Source organism: Myxine glutinosa, chromosome 9 (assembly GCF_964187855.1).
Source record: "Myxine glutinosa chromosome 9, kmMyxGlut1.1, whole genome shotgun sequence".
Lineage (NCBI taxonomy): Eukaryota > Metazoa > Chordata > Myxini > Myxiniformes > Myxinidae > Myxine > Myxine glutinosa.
In genome coordinates, this window is record NC_136269.1 from 91,759,216 (window position 1) to 91,782,235 (window position 23,020).

The window sequence follows — 23,020 nt, forward strand, 5'->3', positions numbered from 1 at the left end:
AGATGGCATAGGAAATGAGCAGTGTACCATAATTGTGATGAAGAAGGGAAAGGAGCAGTGCACAATAATTGTGATGAAGATTGTGTAAAGTGTCCCTGACAGAGAAATGCTTTTAAAGGAAGAAGCATTTCATTCAATCAAGATTCAGTTTGGAGATATTGACAAAAGGGATAAAAAAAAAAACGAGAACAATGTGACTGTGTTGCCAATATGCCTCTGCATAGTCCCACAATGGGTAGATGCCCTCGTTCACTGTCCTAAAAATAAACAAGTTTGATTTAAATCCCTTCAGCTGTTTTCAAGTATCACATTTTCACCAGCCATGACAGGTTTCACATCGATCAGTGAAGCAGTTTCAGAGAAGGGATTTTAAAAAATTAACATTTTTGGCTGGTATACCACTTCACCTATGATGTCATCATTATCATGCTTTTGTTCCCCATTGGGAGTACTTGACAATGTGCCAAGTTTCAAATTTTTCAATTCAGCGGTTTCAGAGAAATAATTTTTTTTTTATTTGCTTTTAATCCAAGATGGCTGCTAAACCACGTGACCTATGATGTCACAATTATCATAAAAACATTCTGCATGGGTGTCACTCCTACCCTGAAAGTTTCATCTCAATCGGACATATGGTTGCTGAGAAAAACGAGGTTTAGCCTGTACGGACGGACGGACAACCCGAAAACATAATGCCTCCGTCCGGCAACTTTGTCAACGGAGCCATGAAAATAAATGCCATACAGGTAGTACAGGCAGAAGGAAATTTACAAGCAGATAGGGTTCGTGATTTTGTTTTGGAAAAAATAAAGTTTTAAAAATATATATATATTTTTGTTTGTTTTAAGTGAGCAGGAAGAAGAGTCATCTTATTGCCAACACCCTTCCAATATTACAAATTCTTCCTCTTACCTACAGGGGCGCTGTATCAGAAACACAGGTACGCCTTCAGCAAATTATGCTCCTCATAGCTATATTGTACATACGAAAAAAGTTTTTGAACACCTTTACTTTAATCCTAACTTTACCAAACTTTCTTTTTAGCTTAAAAAAAACTTTTTAAAGAGAAAAACTGAGCGAATAAAAGTAAAAATAATATAAATGAGGAAAATAACAAAATTAACTCTGGCTTAAAAACCCCTCAGAAAACAACAACCCCCAAACAAACAACAACTCAGCAATAGGTTCAGGAAAATCATCATTATTTAGAATGTTGCCAAATGTTGACCTCTTGCTCTTTAAAGAACAATCAGACATTCAAATACGAAGTGATGCAAATACTTTATTCTGTTTGGTAGTAACAACAGTCTGTAGAATGTTTGAACATCTTCCACATGGCAAGCGATACTATGCCATTCAATAGCCCATGAGTGCAAGCCATTTTAAAATGGAGAAAACTCAGTTACTTGCAGGGGCCGGATAAACTCATTTGATCACTGTATGTAGAAAACAATCTTGCCGAAGAAAAGGGTACGGAGAAAGCTGTTCAAAACCGTCCAGCTATTTGAGATCTCGTCATAACGGTAACTCGCAGTGGTGTGGCTTAACCACCTAGAGGGTTTTCAACATGGCACCCTTTCGACAAAGAGAACAAACAACATAGAAAAAATGTTTACAATATTCTGTAACAAATTTAGATAACCAAGTGTCTTTTTACATCAGACGATACAAATAAACAGGAATTTAGAATATTCCTTAACTGATATGCCATAATCGGAGTTCATGACATTCAATTTACCTTGGAGGAAAACAGAACTATTATTCAAGTAAATGACTTGGAATACAACAAACGAATATTTAACTTTTAAATTGTTTAGTCCAATGAACAATCTTAGAAAACCAGCAAAGTTTATATGTATTTACAATTAATCGACCTGCACTCAACCTGGTTTGCTGGGAAAAGTCACGTTCACTGCTTCAGACCAGAAATAACCAAGAAAAACATAGTAACCACATTTTAATCATACATACTTTGCATAAATAAGAAACAAAACAAAAAAAACAGCAACATGGAAAATGGCAGAGGCAAAAAAATGTAAATGCACAAACGAAAGCCAATATGGCAACATTGATAAATGTACAAAAAGTGCCGATTCAGTTTTTATCCAAAGTATTGTACCAGTTTCAAACTCTTGGAAACATTTGTCAAACAATACATTAACATCATGGAAAGTGGTTACACAAACTCAAAAGTAAGAAATGAAGAATTTACTTTTGGACCTTTCTGCGCTGCTTGTGGTTATAATATTGCAAGTGCTTCCTGGGATGTTGAAAATGCAGCTGTGGTACCATTGTGTTCACGTAGAAAGATACCAGTGTAAAAACTGAAAACAGTCTCTTAAAGAAACTTGCTTCTCTACTTAGTTAGGCCATTGGTTTATTTGAATGCGTTTTTGCTTTCTACTTTTACAATGTATGTCAAGCATCTACTTTTGCTTTCAAAGCAGGACAGAGCCTGATGCTAAAATGTCCACAATGAGAAATGTTTTCAGGGCAATGCCTTAAATTCGAAATGCATGTTTTGCTTTTTTGACGTACAAGTGATATCAGTGCAGAAATTCCAAAGGCCAGAGTTGGAAGGGAAAAAAAAAACAAAGACCAAGCAACGGTTCTCATGGCTTGCTTGTATCACACCGTGGTTGATGAGGAGCTCGTGTTGTCATCCTGTTGTGAGCCAGACAAGTCATTTCAGAAACAACATACTACAGCAACTTTCCCATACCACATTAACTTGTACATCTCTATATCCATGCGGCATTTTATTTTCCCTCACAATGTTAAGTTTTGCAGAGGAAAGTGCTGATACTTTTGGAATTGAGAGTCCTGCAATCATAAAGCACTGTTCTGGTCTTGTCAATGCATCCACCAAACAACTAGGTCACCCAATTGAGATACAAAAGGGGATGAGAAAACATAGACGTCGGTTAAAGCACACCAATACCCAGATAATTATTTACAAATATAAAACTCACGACAAACTCCTGCCGCGCTGGTAAAGTTGGGCTTTCCGGGGGTGTCGAGAGGCTGAGGCCAGATGCTTGTGCAGAGAGGGGTGTGCTTGGCTCCGAGGAAGGAAAAGGATGCGTGGAGTGGGGTATCTGGCTTGTAGAGTGGGTGGAACCGTTCTTCACAGATATTTGTGCATCGTGAGATGCGTCTTCCACCATGTGGTCTGGAGGAGCATGTGAGGTGAAGCTGCCATCTCTGCTCACACTTGTTGTACCCTGTGATGACTCCGAGCTCTCTGTAGCTGCCATGAGCAACATAAGACACAAAGGCAAAGTGAGACCACTGCACTTTGTATACTAATGACCTGTCTTGTGACAATTACTTTCTGGGAGGTGAACGAAAATTACAAATTAAGTCTTGAATGACTCATAAATGGCTTAGGGTAAGGTGTAAGCTAACATAACAAGGAGTAATCAATATGATAATGCCACAGGAACGAAAAGGAAAGGGTTAATAATTGAAATTATCCAAAATAAGTTAATAGAATGATTGGTTGAGAAAGGAAGGGTTAGGGTTAGGGTTAGTTAGGGTTTGGGTTAGGGTTAGGGTTAGGGTGGGTAAAAAGTTGATAAAAAAAGTGAATGAAAGTGTAAAATTAGTATAAATATACCCATGGATGGTTGGCTGCTGGAGTCTTGCTCAATCTCCTCTTCTTCAATACAAGGGTGGAAGTCTGATGAACGAGCAGGACTCAGCAAGGGTGTTGGCCACGCTGATGGTGGACTAAAGCTGATATGGCTGCTTTGTAAATGCAGATTGAGAGAGCTTAGCTGGGATGCAGCAGACACCTGACTACCAGAGGATGAGGAAGTGGTGCTGCTGCTGGAAATAGTTGAGTGAGGACGCTTAAACGGACTGATATGATCAAAAGAAGAAACTGCGATGGATGCCCGGGTGCGAGATCCTGCATACATCACAATTCACAGTTAATGGTACAACCATGAGCCACCAAATGCAGCAATCCTCTTTATTTGGACAATATACCCCATTATAACAACAATTTCATGGAGTTGACAAGGTAAACAGCCATAACAACCAATTACTGGAATTAACAAATTACTTTTTCATGCCACTCTTACTGCAGAGGCCTTTTATTTGAACATAGTCTACAAAGTTAACGAAGCACCATAGACAGAGCAAGTGTGTGTGTGGTGTGTGTGTGTATGTGTATGTGTATGTGTGTGTGTGTGTGTATGTGTATGTGTGTGTGTATGTGTGTGTGTGCGTGTGTGTGTGTGTGTTCAAGCTTTCACTTCAGTTTCCTTTTTAGAATTACAAATCGATATCCATAATAATTAATTTCACACCAAATTATTTGATAAACGAGATGCTTTTCCATTCCATATTGTCCGAATGCCTTTCTTAGACAGCAACATTCCTAAAAAGCTATTTTATGGTACGGTTGCAGGTGAAATAATTAGAACCATGAGAGCAACCACACCCAGCTCTGAATTTATCAATAGAGTAAAACAACTAGTCAGACGTATGCTAAACGGGTTTAATCACAGGTAAAAACATGGGTTTGATGCGAAACCACAACAAATGAATGAACACGACAAATGAAAAATGCAACACAATGAATTTAATGAAAATAAACCAAAGAATGGAAATGAGTGCAGAGGTAAAAACTAAACCCTCCACACAGTCTCAAAAACACACAAGGGAATAAAAAATAAAAAATAAAATGTTTCCTTTTGTGTATACACTTGGCTCGCCCCAACGAGTTCTTTTGCAAAGGTGATGGCAATGGTCCGGTCCGATGCGGTCCGATGTCGAAAACGCCCAGGCGTGAGGCAAGCAGTCAAGACAGCCTCCTTTCAAATTCCCGAGCCTGGCAAGCACAACGTGGCCCCAGATCCCCCGAAGAGCACCACAGCTGCTAAAACGTCCTCACAACGACAAAACGAGTGCAAGAGTTCCAAAAACGCCATACTAAAACTCCAGTCAACCCAACGCACGATCGGCAAAAAGCAAAGATGGCACAGCCTTCTTGATCGAGCCAAGAGAGAGCGACTCTTCCTCTTCCGAGCTCCTACCAAACATCGCCTCATGGGCCAATCTGGGCAACAATCTTCAAAGAGATCTTTCAAAGCAACAACAACAAAGAGCTGACGTCCTCTGGGCCAATCATGTCCTTCAGGGGCATGGCCTGCCGGCTCGTTCTCCACCCCTCGCCCATCACACCACTCCAGGGGCATGGCCTTTTTCCTATTAGGTCCATTGAGGGTGGAGATTGCCCCCACCGGCTCTACTTGGCTTCTTGCCAGCGTGGTTGTTGTCGTTTAAAGGTTGCTTTCATGGCCGGCTGTGGTAGTTGTAATTTAAAGGCCGTGCAAAAAATGTTAGGGGAATTTTACAGAGGGTAATCACGCACGGGGAAAACTAGCGTTAGACCCAAGCGATAATTAGCACAACACCACCCCCCGTGTGGTGAACACATAAACGACCTTAAGCGACAGTTTCCCTACTTACTGTACATCGAGATTTCTCCTACGTGTTACATGGTCCAAGCTATTTCCTATACAGTGCTACCTTTACTATGGGGATTCTTTCACATACCCCCCCATAAAAGTAACAATATTATTAACGAGATATTTATATAAAATACGTTTTAAAAAAAGAAGTATATTTTAAACCAATTTCAGTGGTTGCTAGGAGGGAGATAAGGCAGCGTGAAAAAAGCTGTTTATAAATAACTATTTGAATATTTGAACAACAGTTTGATCCAGAGGTGAATGGGGTGGTTGTGCTGTGTGGTGGACATGTTATATTTAAGGTAAGGTGTGCATGTTTTAATGTAGACATTACTATAATACTCTCCTTCAGTGTTCCCATTTGCCCGTTCATGCGAGTGGCCTCACCCGTTGAGGGAGGGTCTTCAAAAACGAATAAATACCATTTTGTTTGCTCCGCATAGCTCTGAGGCCTCTTTTGTGAGGCTCCTTTCTGGCTCCTTCATGGCTTTATCTCGACTCTAATTCACCACCTGATTTCAATTTAATAGTGGCTAGGATGATTTTAGACTCAGATTCAACAAAAGTTGAGAAAATTTGTGAAATGTATTCTAATAGCCATTTTGATTGTCTGATCAGGCGAAATGTGCAGACGGGCAAAGGAGAGAGGGTGGAGAAGACGTTAGGGTTGGGTTCCCTACTAGGAATTAGTTATTTATAATATTGCTTAGTAAAAGTACAGCGACTGAATACTGAAGTTAGGGATCGAACCGTAGTCAAATTATATTTTTTCATATGCCCATTGCCCATGGTATATAATTTTACATTTTGTGGAATTACACATTACAAACTGTATTTCACATGTGCATAGACATGTATTCACATACATGTGAAGTAAATAGTGAAGATTACATAATTTCTGGATCTGACGAGTTGCCAGTAATTGTTTTGTTAAACTTTACGTGCAGCATCTAACTCAAGATGTCCAAATGTCACACACACGTCTATGGCCATGGGTTTCCCATAGGTGCCCCACTAGTATATAAAAACATAGGGGCAATACCCCTGGGTGCTCACCTGGTAGAATAAACAGTATACTGCACTAAGGGTATTTTAAACCAATTTCAATGGTTGCTAGAAGACAGGGCCGCATGTAGAATCATACTAACATAATCATAAGACTTTAAACAAAGAAAAAAATACCTATTTTGGGGGGCAACACCCCCTCCCCAAACCCCATCTACCTCCTAAGACCCCTAAGACCATCTAAGGTCGTATGCCCCATAAAAAGTATGCACGAAATGCCTTGAACAAATATTGGAACATCATGGGTGATTAAGGGTGTGGTGAAGTTTCATCGAAATTGCTTGTGTAGTTTCTGAGACTTTAGTCACAACAAACTTTAGTCACAACACAACAAATATCATTTGTGCCAAATTTGGTCGCAATCCCATCAGCGGTTTCGGAGAAGAAGTTTCAAGTGTTTACAGACTGACGGACGGACTGACAATGCGCCATCGCATAAGCTCCCCTGAACCCCGTTCCAGGTGAGCTAACCAGGGAGTGAGGCTCAAGGCCGATGGTTGGAGGGTTGGCTCCAGGAAGTGACGGGAGAGTGAAAGCAGTCACGCAGGAAGGCTTGCAAGGCTGAATGTTTCACAAGATCATGTTCGCATGTCGAGCACATTCAGAGCCCACAGCCAGAGAGAGAGTGAGAGAGAGAGAGGGAGAGCGACGGGATAGCTCAGGCATTTCTTAGCCGAAATTCCCCCCTCTCTCCGACAGACTTTGACCAATTACTAGCCACAGAGGCTTGCTACACCCTGGGCACAGAGGACCCTGGACCAACCACAAGTCCGACCACCAACCACAACCACCATTCATAGACAGGGAACGGTCCAAGGCCCCGTAACATTTTTTGAAAAATCGATGTCAAAATATATATTTGGTGGTGATCTTGTCCAATGTATTGATACATTGCACCAAATTTGAATTGGTCTTCACAGCTAACAGCACTACGTACAGTGTTAATTCATGGGAAAAGTACCCGTAGGTGCCATGCACGGTCACTCTGCTAAACCCCTCAGTGTCTTGTGGTGCCTCGATGAATCTGGTCCGCCCACTGAAAATGTTAGATTTTTTTTAACACGAGATAGCATTGTTTCACCTTTTTGTGTGATCTGCTTTCATGATATTCTGATCTCCTTCTCCCTCCCCTCCTCTCTCACTCCCTCCCCTCTCCTTCCCCCTCCTCACTCCCTTCCTTCTCTCTTGCTCCTCCCCGCCACTCTCTCCCTCTCTCCCCTCACTCAGTATTCACATCAGCGAAGTGAAGGGTGGTATTTGCTAATGCTCAATACACACGGCCGATAATGGTGGATTTGAATTATTTAAATATAATCATCAAAAAAGACACACATTCTCACTTTGTCTCTCCAAAAAGACCGACTGGACAACCCTCCCATCTACTTTCTGAATAATCCTCTCCAAGAAGTTCTGTCACTCAAGCGTTTGGGTCTCACTATCTGCCATGATCTTTCCTGGGAAAACCACATTTCAAATCTGTCCTGCAAAGCCAGTCGCTGACTGGGCATCCTCCGTCGTGTGAAGTCCTTCCTTGGCACACTTGAGCTCCTCACCACATACAAGGCTTTCATCCGCAGCTCAATGGAATACTGCTCTCACCTCTGGGCTGGTGCTCCTGCCTCACACCTAGCTCGGCTTCACGCTGTTGAAACCAAAGCTTTCAGAATCATTGGAATCTCCCACGATGAAGCTAACTCTGAGGGCCTTTCACTTACTCACCGCAGTCAGGTTGGTGGTCTTTCTGTCTTCTACCGACTCCTCTCCGGCCTTGCTCCCCCAGCTCTCTCTGGGCTCTGTCCCCCAAATATTCCTACAGGTCGCACAAGATCTGCCTGCAACCCTCTTATGGTTAAACTGCCAAAATCAAGACTCTCTGCTCACCTTCACTCTTTCATTCCCATTTTCTCCCACCTCTGGAACAAACTCCCCCACTCCCTTCAATCCCACTCCTCCCTCCAGGTCTTTAAAACAGCTGTTCAGTGTTCACCACCATCTCTTATCTTCCCCCATCCAAAACCTTGATCTTTTCTACCCCCGCTATTTCACCCCAGATACACTTTGAAATACCGACTTCTTTCCTGGAAGTCCTTGCAGTGTCCTTGTGTTTTATACTTCTCCCATCCCACCCCCACCCCCCTTCCCACGCCCTCTCCCTCCCACAGATCTCCCGATGTCCCTGCTCCCAAATGTTGTGTTGTGTGATTCCCCTTCTCTCCTCATTTTGTCTACCGCTCCCCTTATTATATGTTTTATGTGTCTGTTTGATTTGTTGTGTGATAAATGTTAGCTCTTTCACGAGCCTCGATCCTGTATACAACAAAAAAAAAAAAAAAAAATACAAACCTAGAAGGTGCAGAGATCAATGCATTAGTCAGGTTCACTATGTTTTTTCGTTCAAAATCATGGTAGATTAGCAAACCTATACATTTTTGGAAACGTTATTACATGGAAAATCTGAAAATCAATGTTTACATTTGCCAATTCCGACCAATTCGATTCGACCAATTCGACCAATCGACCAATTCCATTCGACCAATTCGACCATTCGTTTCGATCGACCATTCGACCCAATTTTTTTTTTTTTTTTTGTATACTGAATCGAGGCTCGTGAAAGAGCTAACATTTACTTCACAAACAAATCAACCAGACAAACAAAATATACAAAAAGAGGGAGCGGAAAACAAGATGGGGAGAGAAGGGAAAGCACACAAACACAACATCTGAGAGCAGGGAGATGTGTGGAAGGGAGAGGGCCTGGGGGGAGGAGGCGTGGGAAGGGGGGTGGGGGGGGAGGGAGAAGTATAAAACACAAGGACACCAAGGACTTCCAGGTCAGAAGTTGGTATTTCAAAAAAGTGGAATTGGGGTGAAATTAGCGGGGGTAGAAAAGATCAAGGTTTTGGATGGGGGAAGATAGATGGTGGTGAACAGCTGTTTTAAAGACCTGGAGGGTGGAGTGGGATTGAAGAGAGTGAGGGAGTTTGTTCCAGAGGCGGGAGAAAAGAGGAATGAAGGAGTGAAGGAATGAAGGAGTTCTGCAACTTATCGCAATTCGATCGATTTGATTCGATTCGCCAATCAATTTGACCGACCTTTGCTTGTGTGGAACGGACTGTGAAAACGATGCGGACTATATTGTCGGATACGACACACAGGACAGTGATGACGAACTCTAAATGGCATATTCTGTAATCGTGTATGTTTGATGCCATTGACTGCCTGTGTATATTTTGTCATTGACTGCCTGTGTAGATGTGAAGTTATACTGACTGCATGTGTATATATGATTTTGCTGACTGCCTGTGTATGTTTGGTGATATGAATTATTGTGACACATTTTGATGTTATTAACTGCCTGTACAAAATGATAACATGTATTTGATTATGCAACTTATCGTGAATATAAAGATAGTATTTTGCAATTCAAAACCTTTGATTCGTGTCTTACCATTCCCCATAGCACTAATTTGATACTTTCATTGGATTCCTTGTCCCTGAAAATATAGGTTTAGTATATTTTAAAAAGTTTTTAGGGTAATTAGAGGCAGAAATAGAACAAAATATGTATTTTACAGTGGCCATTTTGAAAATCCAAAATGGCCGCCATACAGGTATCTCTCCAAATGTAAACATTGATTTTTAGTTTCCTTATGCTATAACCTTTCCAAAAATGTAAAGGTTTGCTAATCTACCATGATTTTGAACGAAATATAATTTATTGACATAGTGAACCTGACTACATGTAAAGCATTGATGTGTTTAGAATGCATATAAAGACAACCCTCATCCAAACGACCCTAACCCTAACCAAGCTATTAGAGTGATTCTACTGTCATCCAATGAAAGTGTTTGATATCAATATCTTCATTAAAATAAGGATGATTTATGGGCCCAGTAAGCATAATCTTTAACAGTCCGCATCTCTCGAATATGCACATTGCATTTGCAAAAATATGTAATTGTTGAGGTCGCCAGAGGCCACCGCCAGACCCTCAAAATGCAGGGGGATGCAAGACAGAGATGCAGATCTGAGAAATGCAAGAAAGCAAAGAAAAGCTGCTGTGTGTTATAACTACCTTAAAATAACATTGTAAACTGCTCCATTTTCCTCAGTATGCTCTCTTGATTTGTCCCCACATAGCCCCAAATGGCTGCACCGAGTATTATTGTGTGCCTTTTCAAGTCCTAATACACAGTACTGTGCCAACACAATGTACTTGCATGATATCAAGAAGTGCTTATGAACTTATGAACATGACGCCTCTCTCTCCCACACTATTTCAACACTACCAAACCCTTTGAACCTCTCCACCCATCGCTCTAGACATGATGAAACCATTTGTCCAAAATAATTCGTTCATATTCTTCCAATTCAAAACACTTCACTTTTGCGCTCTTGCACTCACTTTTGCACTTTTCAGAATTTTGCACTACAGTGTTTATATATGTGGAGTGAAGTCCTGTTCACGGGAATTTCTCACTGGTAATGTTAAATATACCTCGGCCTTTAGCAAACAAGTCAATGGCTCTGTTGTTGATGGCCTCAGAACTTGGTGATATGTCATGATACGGCTTGTTCCCAATGCCCATGGACACCAACTCCTGCAATCTTGACTCTGCAAGAAAACACCAGAGATGCATTAATCATGAACTTCAAATTCCAACTGTAAGAATTGTGCCTTTTACATTGTAATTTACACAATGATCGTGCATACTTTTTCTCCATAATAATTGTGAAAAAAAAAACGTTTAAGTTAGTTGGATACAAAACATACACAATAAGCAGATTCCAACAAGCTCAAAACATATTCATCTTCAGGAACACATTCCATCAGAGAATAAATTACTTTTGCTTAAAGGAAAAAGACCTTGCAACTTCAATATTGTAGTAACACACATGGTGTAATTATATTTGAGTATTTTGTATACCAAGTTAAGTATGACATAATCTCTAAGGAAAAATGTACGTATACATGACAAGAAATATACGTAACAAATAACTTTGCGTTTCTATGACAGCCAAGGAGCTCGATTGCTTAATGATTTCAGTAAACTATGTAGCTTCTTAACCCTGCAACACCAACACAAAAGCAACTAGAAAGCATCTGAAAATGCAAAGCCCGTCCACATCTGTTTGTATTCAGACGTTTTCTTCTTCTTTTTTATTCTTCTTCTTCTTCTTCTTCTTCTTCTTCTTCTTCCGTTTGCTCAAAATAACGAAAACAGTGTAACAGAAAATTGACCTTTGAGCTTTAGATCTAAAAAAAACAACACCAAGCTTGTAGCCGGGCTTGTAAAATATTATAAACCACAAACACATCTTATTAGCTTTTCAAACAGTCACTAATGCTGTTTATAACATTAAACAAAGAAATTTGGAGGAATCTCCATCCATGAGGTAAGTTTTACTTACAGAACTGAGCAAAGATCTACTGTAACCTACATTATACCCCACAAGGGCTGGAAGTGTGCTCATTTACCAAGCAGCTAGCTAGCGCTTTCTTAGACAGCCGTTCCTTCACGGTTTTTAACGGAGTGCTTACTCGAATGCTTAAACCACTTGGCGATCTCTCCACAATAAACTTGGTAAATAAACGCACCCCCAATGTTCTTGAGACCCGACCATAGATCGACTGTAATCTATATACCCCAAAGAGGAATGGCCCTTCCTACCACTCCCGTAGTGAGCGGGTATCTATCTATAATTCCAGCAATCTCTGTGTGTATGTTTGTATGTTTGTATGTTTGTATGTTTGTATGTTTGTATGTTTGTATATATGTTTGTCTGTGACCGCTGTTTCTCGACAACTACCGGTCCGATATACTTGAAACTTGCCAGGTATATTGCTGGGGACCCGAGGATGTGCCTTTTCAAGGTTTGAAATTAATCGGACAAGCAGTTACCGAGCTATGTCCAAAAAACGATTCAACCAATCAGAGAGCAGCGAGCTATCACGTGTGCCGAACGTGGCGAACAGACTCTGCCTCGGACGGCACATTTGAGAGCGTATTCATTTATTTCACGTTTGCAAACTATGTTGGCGCTATGTTGGCGTTAAACTATGTTTTAAAACTAATAAAAACTAATTTGCGATTCATCGTAACTGCGATATACGACCTTCCGGAGCTCCCGTGAGAGCGTGCGCCATTACGGATAGTAATTCAATTAAAAACATAAAAACATTGTCCCAATTCAGTCAGAGCGAAGGGCGTTGTTTTAAGCGAAGAGCGTTTTATTTTTCCCCTTAAATTCAGTCGCCGGACGGTGAAAGCTTTTTTTGGGGGGCAGCTACTGGCAGCGACGTACGGCCAATCACAGGACACGTTGTTGTGTCGACGTGCCGTGTTGTTTTCCCTCGCGGTTTGGAATGTTTTTCCTTTTCATTTCTTTTCTCTTCCTTACGGAAGTACGGGCATTTCCTTAAATTTGCGATTCTTTCGCTTTCCTGCGCGTTTGGGCACGCTATGGCGATTTCTTTACCAAACTCCGAAGCCGTTCGCTTTGGACCAAACCATTTCATGTAAATAGAGGGGGGGGATTGTCACCGTACTCGCAAGCCGTTCGCTTTGGACCAAACCATTTCATGTAAATAGAGGGGGGGGGGATATAATTTTAGATATAGATATAGTACGGGCATGCCCTAGTACTTGTAAATTCAAATGTCGGTCGGTGTAGTCAGCTGTCGTAATGACATCATAGATGCAATGATGTAACGGACACAAAACTGATCTATTTTAACTTCCAGTAAGTTTGCAGTCACTACGAAGGGATTGGTGTTACGATTAGATTTGCTATAATATTAACGTTACGTTATCATTATTTCGAAAATGATATTACTATCAAAAAACCGAGACGAATTCCTTACTTCCTCAGTTATTGTACACCGCTCCTTTCCTATGCCATCTCCAGGCATTGCAAATCGTCATTGCCTGGCACCAAAGGGGGCTCGGCAGTGACGCACGCTGAAAGAGAGTACTCAGTTTTCACTCTGGTTTCTTTCTTTCTTGTTTGTTTGTTTTCTTTCTTGGTTGTCCGGACGATATCTCAGCCATCCTTTGAGCTAGGAAGCTGAAGTTTCGGCACAATAGTGAGAAAGTGCTTTGTCAAAAACTGTATTTTTTTTTTTTGATTAATCAATAAATTGAGGAGTTATTTAATTATTAGCGAATAATTTAGTACTTATTTAATTAATTAAATTTCCTTTCTCTTCTGACCATTAACTCAGGCACCTTTTGAGTTAGGAAGCTGATATTTGGACATGCCAATGACCAGGTGATTTGGCTGCAAAGGATATTTTTGATTTATTAATTAATCAATTAATCGATTCATTATTTAATTATTCGATTAATGACCAAAAAAATTTTTTTTTTTAAGTTACAGATTCTGATGAAATAGTGGTAGTTTATGTGTTCTGTGACCGAATTGATTAATAATTTAATTTTTTTATGATTATTATTTATTTATTTTCATTATTAATCATTTATTTATTTTCTTTCTCATTTGGCCAATATCTCAGGCACCTTTTGAGCTGGGAAGCTAATATTTGGACATGAGTGACCAAGTGATGTGGCTATCAAGGATATTTTTGATTTATTGATTAATCATTTCATCTATTAATTATTTATTGATTAATCGATTAATTATTTATTGAGTAATCAATTAATTATTTAATTTTTTATAAATGACTTATTTAATTACATTTCTAAAAGATACATCTTCGGATGAAGCACTAGTGGTTTATTTATGCGATTAGCCAATTGATTATGAAAATATTTTGTGATAATCTTTTATTGATTTTAATTATACAATTAATCAATCAATTAGTGTACACCTCTCCCTCCCAATGCAGCCCCAATGAGCTGCACTGCGGTATTGCCGGGCGCCGGAGGCGCCCCGGCAATGCCGCGCTGCAGCATATTTAATTATTTGGCATGGGGCGGTGTACTTTGAATGTATGTGGACTTGTTTTCTTTCTTGTTTTCTTTCTTGTTTTCCTTCTTGTTTGTCCGGACGATATCTCAGCCATCCTTTAAGCTAGGAAGCTGAAATTTCGGCACAATAGTGAGCAAGTCCTTTGTCAAAAACGGTATTTTTTTTTTTGGATTAATCAATAAATTGAGGAGTTATTTAATTATTAGCGATTAATTAAGTACTTATTTAATTAATCAAATTTCCTTTCTCTTCTGACCATTAACTCAGGCACCTTTTGAGTTAGGAAGCTGACATTTGGACATGCCAATGACCAGGTGATTTGGCTGCAAAGGATATTGTACACCGCTCCTTTCCTATGCCATCTCCAGGCATTGCAAATCGTCATTGCCTGGCACCAAAGGGGGCTCGGCAGTGACGCACGCTGAAAGAGAGTACTCAGTTTTCACTCTGGTTTCTTTCTTTCTTGTTTGTTTGTTTTCTTTCTTGGTTGTCCGGGCGATATCTCAGCCATCCTTTGAGCTAGGAAGCTGAAATTTCGGCACAGTAGTGAGCAAGTCCTTTGTCAAAAACGGTATTTTTTTTTTTTGATTAATCAATAAATTGAGGAGTTATTTAATTATTAGCGATTAATTAAGTACTTATTTAATTAATCAAATTTCCTTTCTCTTCTGACCATTAACTCAGGCACCTTTTGAGTTAGGAAGCTGATATTTGGACATGCCAATGACCAGGTGATTTGGCTGCAAAGGATATTTTTGATTTATTAATTAATCAATTAATCGATTAATTATTTAATTATTTGATTAATGACAAAAAATTTTTTTTTTTAAAGTTACAGATTCTGATGAAATAGTGGTAGTTTATGTGTTCTCTGACCAAATTGATTAATAATTTAATTTTTTCATGATTATTATTTATTTATTTTCATTATTAATCATTTATTTATTTTCTTTCTCATTTGGCCAATATCTCAGGCACCTTTTGAGCTGGGAAGCTAATATTTGGACATGAGTGACCAAGTGATGTGGCTATCAAGGATATTTTTGATTTATTGATTAATCATTTCATCTATTAATTATTTATTGATTAATCGATTAATTATTTATTGAGTAATCAATTAATTATTTAATTTTTTATAAATGACTTATTTAATTAAATTTCTAAAAGATACATCTTCGGATGAAGCACTAGTGGTTTAGTTATGCGATTGGCCAATTGATTATGAAAATATTTTGTGATAATCTTTTATTGATTTTAATTATACAATTAATCAATCAATTAGTGTACACCTCTCCCTCCCAATGCAGCCTCAATGAGCTGCACTGCGGAATTGCCGGGCGCCGGAGGCGCCCCGGCAATGCCGCGCTGCAGCATATTTAATTATTTGGCATGGGGCAGTGTACTTTGAATGTATGTGTACTTGTTAATATTAGTGCCGAACAACGCTCATCACTGATCATGAACCATACACCGCTTCAATCCATAAACCTTCAATTCACGACATTGGGATTAAAGTATTATGGTTATATTTACTATATTATTATTATTACTATTACGAAAACGATACTACTGAAACGATACACTACTGTATTAAGAAACCTGTCCTTAATTTGTCTGAAGCGGTCTGAAGATGAGGCATAATGCCTAAGGCCTATACGTACCGTATTGTTGGAAGAGACGTAATGCCAATGCTTTCGATATTTGATGATCATTTTAACAATCGGTTTGTTTGTTTCACACTGAATGAAAAACGTAAAGGTAGAGCTTGGCGATTATGATATATGACAGCTTTGACGATTTGTTCAGCCTGAACGAAATTGGAATCAAAATGGCGGTGTGCGGAGTCAGCCGCCATACCGCCGTAATGACATCACATCACCCCTGTCATGTGACCAGATCCTCAGCTCTGATCGGTGCATGTTTGAGGGGACATACGGACAGACAAACACTGTTCTAGACGGCTTTGCCCTATGGGCTACACCCCAAAAATTGTTATATATTTCATTTTTTGTACAAAAATTGTCAAAATTTACATTTTTAAACTAAACTTTGCACATGCAATCAACATTGGGAGACATGAAATATGTAACGATTTTTTGGATTGACCCAGGTTCATTCCCCAGGGGGTGAGGACTTAGGATCACAGGGGTCAAAACGGGAAAATAATATTTTAACTCAAAATTCGATGTTGGTTCACTCCTGGTGGAACTTTTTTGCCATCTTTCATCTTTCCTTTAGGTGGGAAGCGTGCGGATTTGCAATGGCGCACCATCAAATTGGCTCCAGTCATTCTTGCTCAAGGCAGCCACTTTTTTGATTTTTTTTAAAGTACAATCTTCTGTGTTAGGCAGTAAAGCGATATCAATGTTTGATGCCACAGAAAATATGCAAATAATTAAAACGTGCTACAGAGTACACTTGGCACACAAAAAGCATATAAAGAATGTGATTACTCACGGCGGTTGCGTAGTGCTTGTTTCCACAAGATGTGCGAGATGTCATTAGTCCAGGAATCTTTTAGGTCTGGCGATGCTGCCTGAAGTGCATGCGTGTCGTTTGACTTGCGCCGGCGGAACCACAGCTCAAAGCAGAGACCACTGTCACCAACGCTCTCCGTCATGCCCAATTCAGCAGTCTAGAGACAGCCACATGGTCACACAGAATAAACAGGAAAAACAAACCGTACTTGAAGTCATTATAATCATCACAGGGGCGGTAATGCAATGCTTCAATAAATCGGATTGTGGCCAAATTGTACAATATACAAACTGGAAAATGTCAATATTCTATTTCCTGTGCATATTTTTCATGTTCAGATGCAGTCCTACCACAATGCTACAGCATTACCACAGTTTAATGTGACCATGAATGAGTGCATTGCTATTTGGTCTAATTTTTGAGCCAGCCGTTTTGATGGACATGGCAATTAATCAATAGTTGTACTATGTACTTACTGATGAAGTACGTGCATAAGGTCATTGCCCTCATGGATTAAAATAATGAAACGTTTTAATGACAAAGACGAGTTGTCGATAATGACAACGAAGAAATTGTCTTGAGGTTTATGTAAGTATTCTGGTTGGATCACTAGGACCTTTATTTGCATTCCTAAATCCGAAAATGGGATACAAGGTATTCCGTCTGAAAGTAAGTCGCACCAAATTTATGTGATGTTTGAAATAAATTTTTTCGATGGCAAGCAGTCCTTTGTGTCCTTCAGCACCTTGCACCATTAGTCAAAATTTTCTAGTAAGAAACCTAGTGAAGTCTTTTAGAAAATTTAGACAATCTATGTCCCAAAGCTGTTATCCGATAGTGGGAGAGAATTAACAAACATCTCAGATATACGAAGTGTTACGATCAAATGCAGCTGAGAAAAAAAGACAGCATAGCAAATGGATGTACCATAAAAGGGGATGACTGGAGGCCGGAGTGACTTTGAACACTTGTTACAAGGTATATTCGGATTATTTTTTCGCAGAAATGTGTTGTAGTTTTAAATGTAAAATGTTTTTTTTAAACTCTTAAACAGTTCAAAGCCCACCCCCCCCCCCTCACCCAATTAGAATAAGACTTTAAATATCATGACTTGGTCGGTGTTCAAACCTGGTGAATTGGTAGGTGTTCGAACATGCCCCAAGCACGAGGTGTCTTTGAACGCCTGAATATTTAAAAAAATAACCATCAACTGATGTAACCTGAAAAACTGAAAAATAACCATCATCAAATCTGATGATCACCAAATTGGGGTGTTGGAAAGGCCACACCCTGGAGGGGATTTAAAGCCCGTAATACCACACATTTATTTTGTTTAAGTTCTTCAAAATTGTAAATAAAACTTCAAAAAGTGTTCAATCTCATCCCACTTTACGGTATTGGTCAAAATCCAAGTCTGAGCATGTCAAGATGTCATTCATTACAGCTTTGGGTGGTTGTAGGCATCCAATCTTTTTGTGATTCTTCACAAACAAAGAGATTTTAAAGAAGCTTTCTCAACAATTACAAAAGTTCTTATATTTGGGGAAAATACAGCGAGGCAGATGCCGAGTTTCTCATGGAGGTGTCCCCAGCTGTGAGTCACCTATTAATGGTACCTGTAGGAGGCCCCAAGGGAGAAAAGGAAGGCGAGGGTTATGATGAATAGTGAAATTAAAGCGCGGCGTTACGCGCGCTGCTTGTGAGCAAGGAGGAAGCGGACAAGCGGTAACATATAAACGTCTTTATTGTAAGAGCACACTGTAACACTGAACTGCTCCGGGCTAGTCGCCCGGTGTATATCATGAGGCCACGCCTACCCCTCGAACGTGGCCACCGCCCACTTGGTGCGTGGAATGATGTCACCACGCCAGTGGGCTTTTGTGTCCGCCACACGCGCCCCCCCAGAATTCCCGCGCACCTGGAAGGCCAGTTTGCGGGGCAGACGAATGACCCGGCCGAAGCGCCCCCTGGCGATCGGCGGCGTCCGGGGTGCAGGGATGCCAGGTGGGATGCCCCTGGCTGCCCCTGGGATGGGTGCAGGACCGGTGGGCGGCGGGGCTGGGCGGTGCCGGGGGTCCGCCCGCAGGAGGGCGGCCCCGACGTGGGGGTCGGGCCACTGGCGGTGGATGGTCCACATCGAGGTGGGCCGGCTTGAGGCGGTCTACCGAAACGCGGTCAGGATTACCGCCGATGTCCAGGGTGAAGTGCTTCGCGTACGGGGGCCGCAGTGGTGTCCGATGGGCATCGTGGCGGACGAAGACGTACTCCGCCGTGCGAAGCTCCGGGACGACGTGCGTCGGTGGGTGCCCGTGGCGTGCCGTTGGCACCGGGGCGAACCTCTGGGCGGTCTCTTGCAGAGCGGAGCGCTGCTGTGCCGCGGACCATGGTGCCGTGGAGTCGGGGAGGAACTCGCCCGGCACCCGCAGCGGTTGCCCGAAGACCAACTCCGCCGCGGATGCGCGCAGGTCCTCCTTGGGCGCCGTCCGGAGGCTCAGTAGGACCCAGGGGAGCCTGTCGACCCAGCCGCCGTCGCGGAGGGTGGCCCGGAGCGCGGCCTTCAATGAGCGGTGAAATCGCTCACACAGGCCGTTAGCCTGGGGGTGGTAGGCCGTGGTTCGGTGCAGCCGGACCCCGAGCCCCTGCGCAACCGCCCCCCAGAGCTCCGAGGTGAACTGGGGGCCGCGGTCGGATGAGATGTCTGAGGGGGCGCCAAACCGGGCGACCCAGGTGGCGATGAAAGCCTGCGCGACATCGGCCGCCGTTGTCGACGCCAAGGGCACAGCCTCCGGCCACCGGGTGGTGCGGTCCACCATGGTGAGGACGTAGGTGAAACCCCGCGAGGGGGGCAGAGGTCCCACCAGGTCCACGTGGACGTGGTCAAACCGGCGTTCCGGCACCGTGAACGGGGCCAACGGGGCCTGGGTGTGCCGGTGCACCTTGGCGCGCTGGCACGCGAGGCACGTCCTGGCCCAGCCGCGGACGGCCTTCCGGAGGCCATGCCAGACGAACTTGTCGGCGATCAGCCTTTGGGAGGCCCTCGCGCCCGGGTGGGACAGGCCGTGGATGGCGTCAAACACCTGGCGCTGCCAGCCCGCGGGCACGATGGGGCGAGGACGCCCGAGGGAGACGTCGCACAAGAGGGCCGCGCCCGCGCCGTCGAACGGCACCTCGGTGACGCGGAGGCCCGTGACGGCGGTCCGCAAGGCCTGGACGTCGGGGTCAGCGGCCTGGTCCGCTGCCATCCGGGCATAGTCGATGCCGAGGTGGACTGCGTGGGCGACGGCCCGGGAAAGGCAATCCGCCACCGGGTTGTCCTTCCCCGCGACGTGCTGGATGTCCGTCGTGTACTCGGACACGGCCGAGAGGTGACGCTGCTGCCGGGCCGACCACGGCTCGGTGACCTTGCCCATCGCGAAGATCAGCGGCTTGTGGTCGACGAAGGCAGTGAACGCCCGGCCCTCGAGCAGATGGCGGAAGTGCCTGACCGCCAAGTGAAGTCCGAGCAACTCGCGGTCGAAGGTACTGTAACGGCGTTCGGGCGGGCGAAGCTGCCGGCTAAAGAACGCCAGCGGTTGCCAAGCTCCACGCACCCATTGCTCGTGCACCGCGCCCACCGCGTAGTCCGAGGCATCGGTGGTGAGGGCGATCGGTGCATCGGGCGCCGGGTGCGCGAGCATGGTGGCGTTAGCCAAGGCGAGCTTCGCGCCCGTGAACGCCGTGTCCATCTGCTCGGTCCAGGTAACGTTGCCTTTGCCCGGCTTACCTCGGAGAGCTTCGTGCAGGGGGTGCAGGAGCTGGGCGATACGGGGCAGGAACCGATGGTAAAAGTTCACCATGCCCAGGAACTCCTGCAGCCCTCTGATCGTGCGGGGGCGCGGAAACCCCTTCACCGCCTCCACCTTGGCCGGCAGGGGGACGGCTCCGTGCCTGGTGACACGGTGCCCCAGAAAATCGATTGTGGCGGCGCCGAACCGGCACTTTGCGGGGTTCACAATCAGGCCATGCTGGCCCAGGCGTTCGAAGAGCGTGCGGAGGTGGCGTAGGTGCTCTTCGCGGGACGCGCTGGCGACGAGGATATCGTCCAGGTAGACGTAGACAAAATCCAAGTCGCGCAGGACGCTGTCCATCAGTCGCTGGAACGACTGAGCCGCATTCTTCAGACCGAAGGGCATGCGCAGGAACTCGAAGAGTCCGAATGGCGTGATGACCGCCGTCTTCGGGACGTCCTCCGGCCTGACGGGGACCTGATGGTAGCCGCGTATGAGGTCCACCTTCGAGAAGAAGGACCTGCCCGCCAAACGGGCGGAAAAGTCCTGAATGTGGGGGACGGGGTAGCGGTCGGGAGTCGTGGCGTCATTGAGACGGCGATAGTCCCCGCACGGTCGCCATCCCCCGCCGGGCTTCAGCACGATGTGCAGCGGCGACGCCCAAGCGCTCTCTGAGCGCCGAACGATGCCGAGTCGCTCCAGGGTAGCGAACCCCGCTTTTGCCACCGCCAGCTTCGTCGGCTCGAGGCGGCGTGCCCGGGCGTAGACCGGTGGCCCGACGGTGGGGATGTGATGGGCCACCCCGTGCTTGACGGCCCCCGCCGAGAAGGTGGGCCGCGTGAGGGCCGGGAAGCTGGCGAGGAGGCGGGTGAATGCGTCCGCTGCCGGAAGCGTACAGACCAACGTGGCCGGAATCGAATCGTTCGGCAAGCCGCTTGGCAAGCCGCTCGTTGAGCTGGGCAACGCACAAGCGAGCGAGCTGAACGTCTCGGCCTGGACGAGCCGTCTGCGCTTGACGTCGACCAGGAGCCCATTAGCGCACAGGAAGTCCGCGCCAAGCAGTGCCATGGGCACGTCGGCGGTGACGAACGTCCATCGGAAAACCTGCCCTCCGAACCGCAGAGAGAGGCAGCGTTTTCCGTACGTACGGATGGGCGTCCCGTTCGCGGCAAGCAGCGCGGGGCCCCCACCCGCGGCGTGCTTGTCTGACGTGCCGGCGGGAATGACACTCACCTGCGCTCCCGTGTCGCACAGGTAACGGCGCCCGGAGAAGGTGTCCGTTATGAACAGCAGGCTGCTCGAACGGCCGGCGCTCATCGCCACTATTGAGCGCCGGCCCGGGCGTTTCCCGACCCGTTGAAGGAGCACGGCGGATGACACCGCCGAGCTTCGTGGCCGAACTTGGCGTGGAACCAGCACCAGGTGGTGGAGCTGGAGGAGCGCGGCTGGCTCCGCCAGGCCGGTGGAGTTGGCGGGTTTCCCCGTGGTGGCGGTTTTTGCCGCGGCGGTGGGCGGGGCGTGGCGGCGCTCACGAGGTGCGTATCAGCATGCTGCTGAACATCAGCGTGCTGTAGAAGCTGATGCTGTGGAACATGCTGCTGAACATCAGCGTCGAGGGCCGTGACGGCCACGCCGACGCTCGCCCGCGTGTCCGAAGCGGCGAAGTACCTGTCCGCCTCGGCTGCCAATGCTCGGGGTTCCGTTCGCTCGGTCCCGGCCAACGCGAGGCGAACCTGCGCTGGAAGTTGGCGCCGGAAAAGCGCCCGGAATAGCGAACCGGGGGCTTCGTCGCCCAACAGTGACAGCATATGGTCCATTCGGACCGACGGGCGCGTCTCACCGAGCTCGGGGAGATCCAGGAGGCGGTCGGCCCATGCGTCGTCCGTGAGGCCGAACGTGGCTAGGAGTAGCCGCTTGAGTGCCTCGTACTTGTGGCCGTCCGGTGGGTGGCGAAGGACGGACACAACTCGAGCGGCCGTGCCGGGCCCGAGGGAGGCGACGACATGGCAGTAGCGCAGGTCGTCGTTGGTGAGGCGCCGAAGCTGAAATTGGGCTTCGGCTTGAACGAACCAGACTTCGGCCTGGGCCTCCCAAAATTCGGGAAGTTTAATCGCCATTGCCTTGTCGTTGGCCATTGCAATGGCGTCGTGTTCGGAAGGATCGCTACGGCAGATCCAACGTCGAGGGTCACCAGTAAAGCGCGGCGTTACGCGCGCTGCTTGTGAGCAAGGAGGAAGCGGACAAGCGGTAACATATAAACGTCTTTATTGTAAGAGCACACTGTAACACTGAAC

At 44.9% G+C, this 23,020-nt stretch overlaps 1 protein-coding gene across 2 annotated transcripts in view; it reads right to left on the bottom strand.

Annotated features, from left to right (window-relative positions):
• Positions 1–1,262: 1,262 nt before the first annotated feature.
• LOC137435227 (pleckstrin homology domain-containing family G member 4B) overlaps positions 1,263–23,020 on the bottom strand; it is a 199,014-nt gene continuing 177,256 nt past the window's right edge. For both annotated transcript variants that reach the window (XM_078784520.1, XM_078784519.1), the window contains 5 exons: positions 16,939–17,116; positions 11,048–11,164; positions 3,620–3,913; positions 2,973–3,250; positions 1,263–2,664 (listed from right to left, as the gene is read on the bottom strand). In XM_078784520.1, the coding sequence (XP_078640646.1) occupies positions 2,629–2,664; positions 2,973–3,250; positions 3,620–3,913; positions 11,048–11,164; positions 16,939–17,116 (903 nt within the window). In that variant the 3' untranslated portion in view covers positions 1,263–2,628. The remainder of the gene's footprint in view (positions 2,665–2,972; positions 3,251–3,619; positions 3,914–11,047; positions 11,165–16,938; positions 17,117–23,020) is intronic.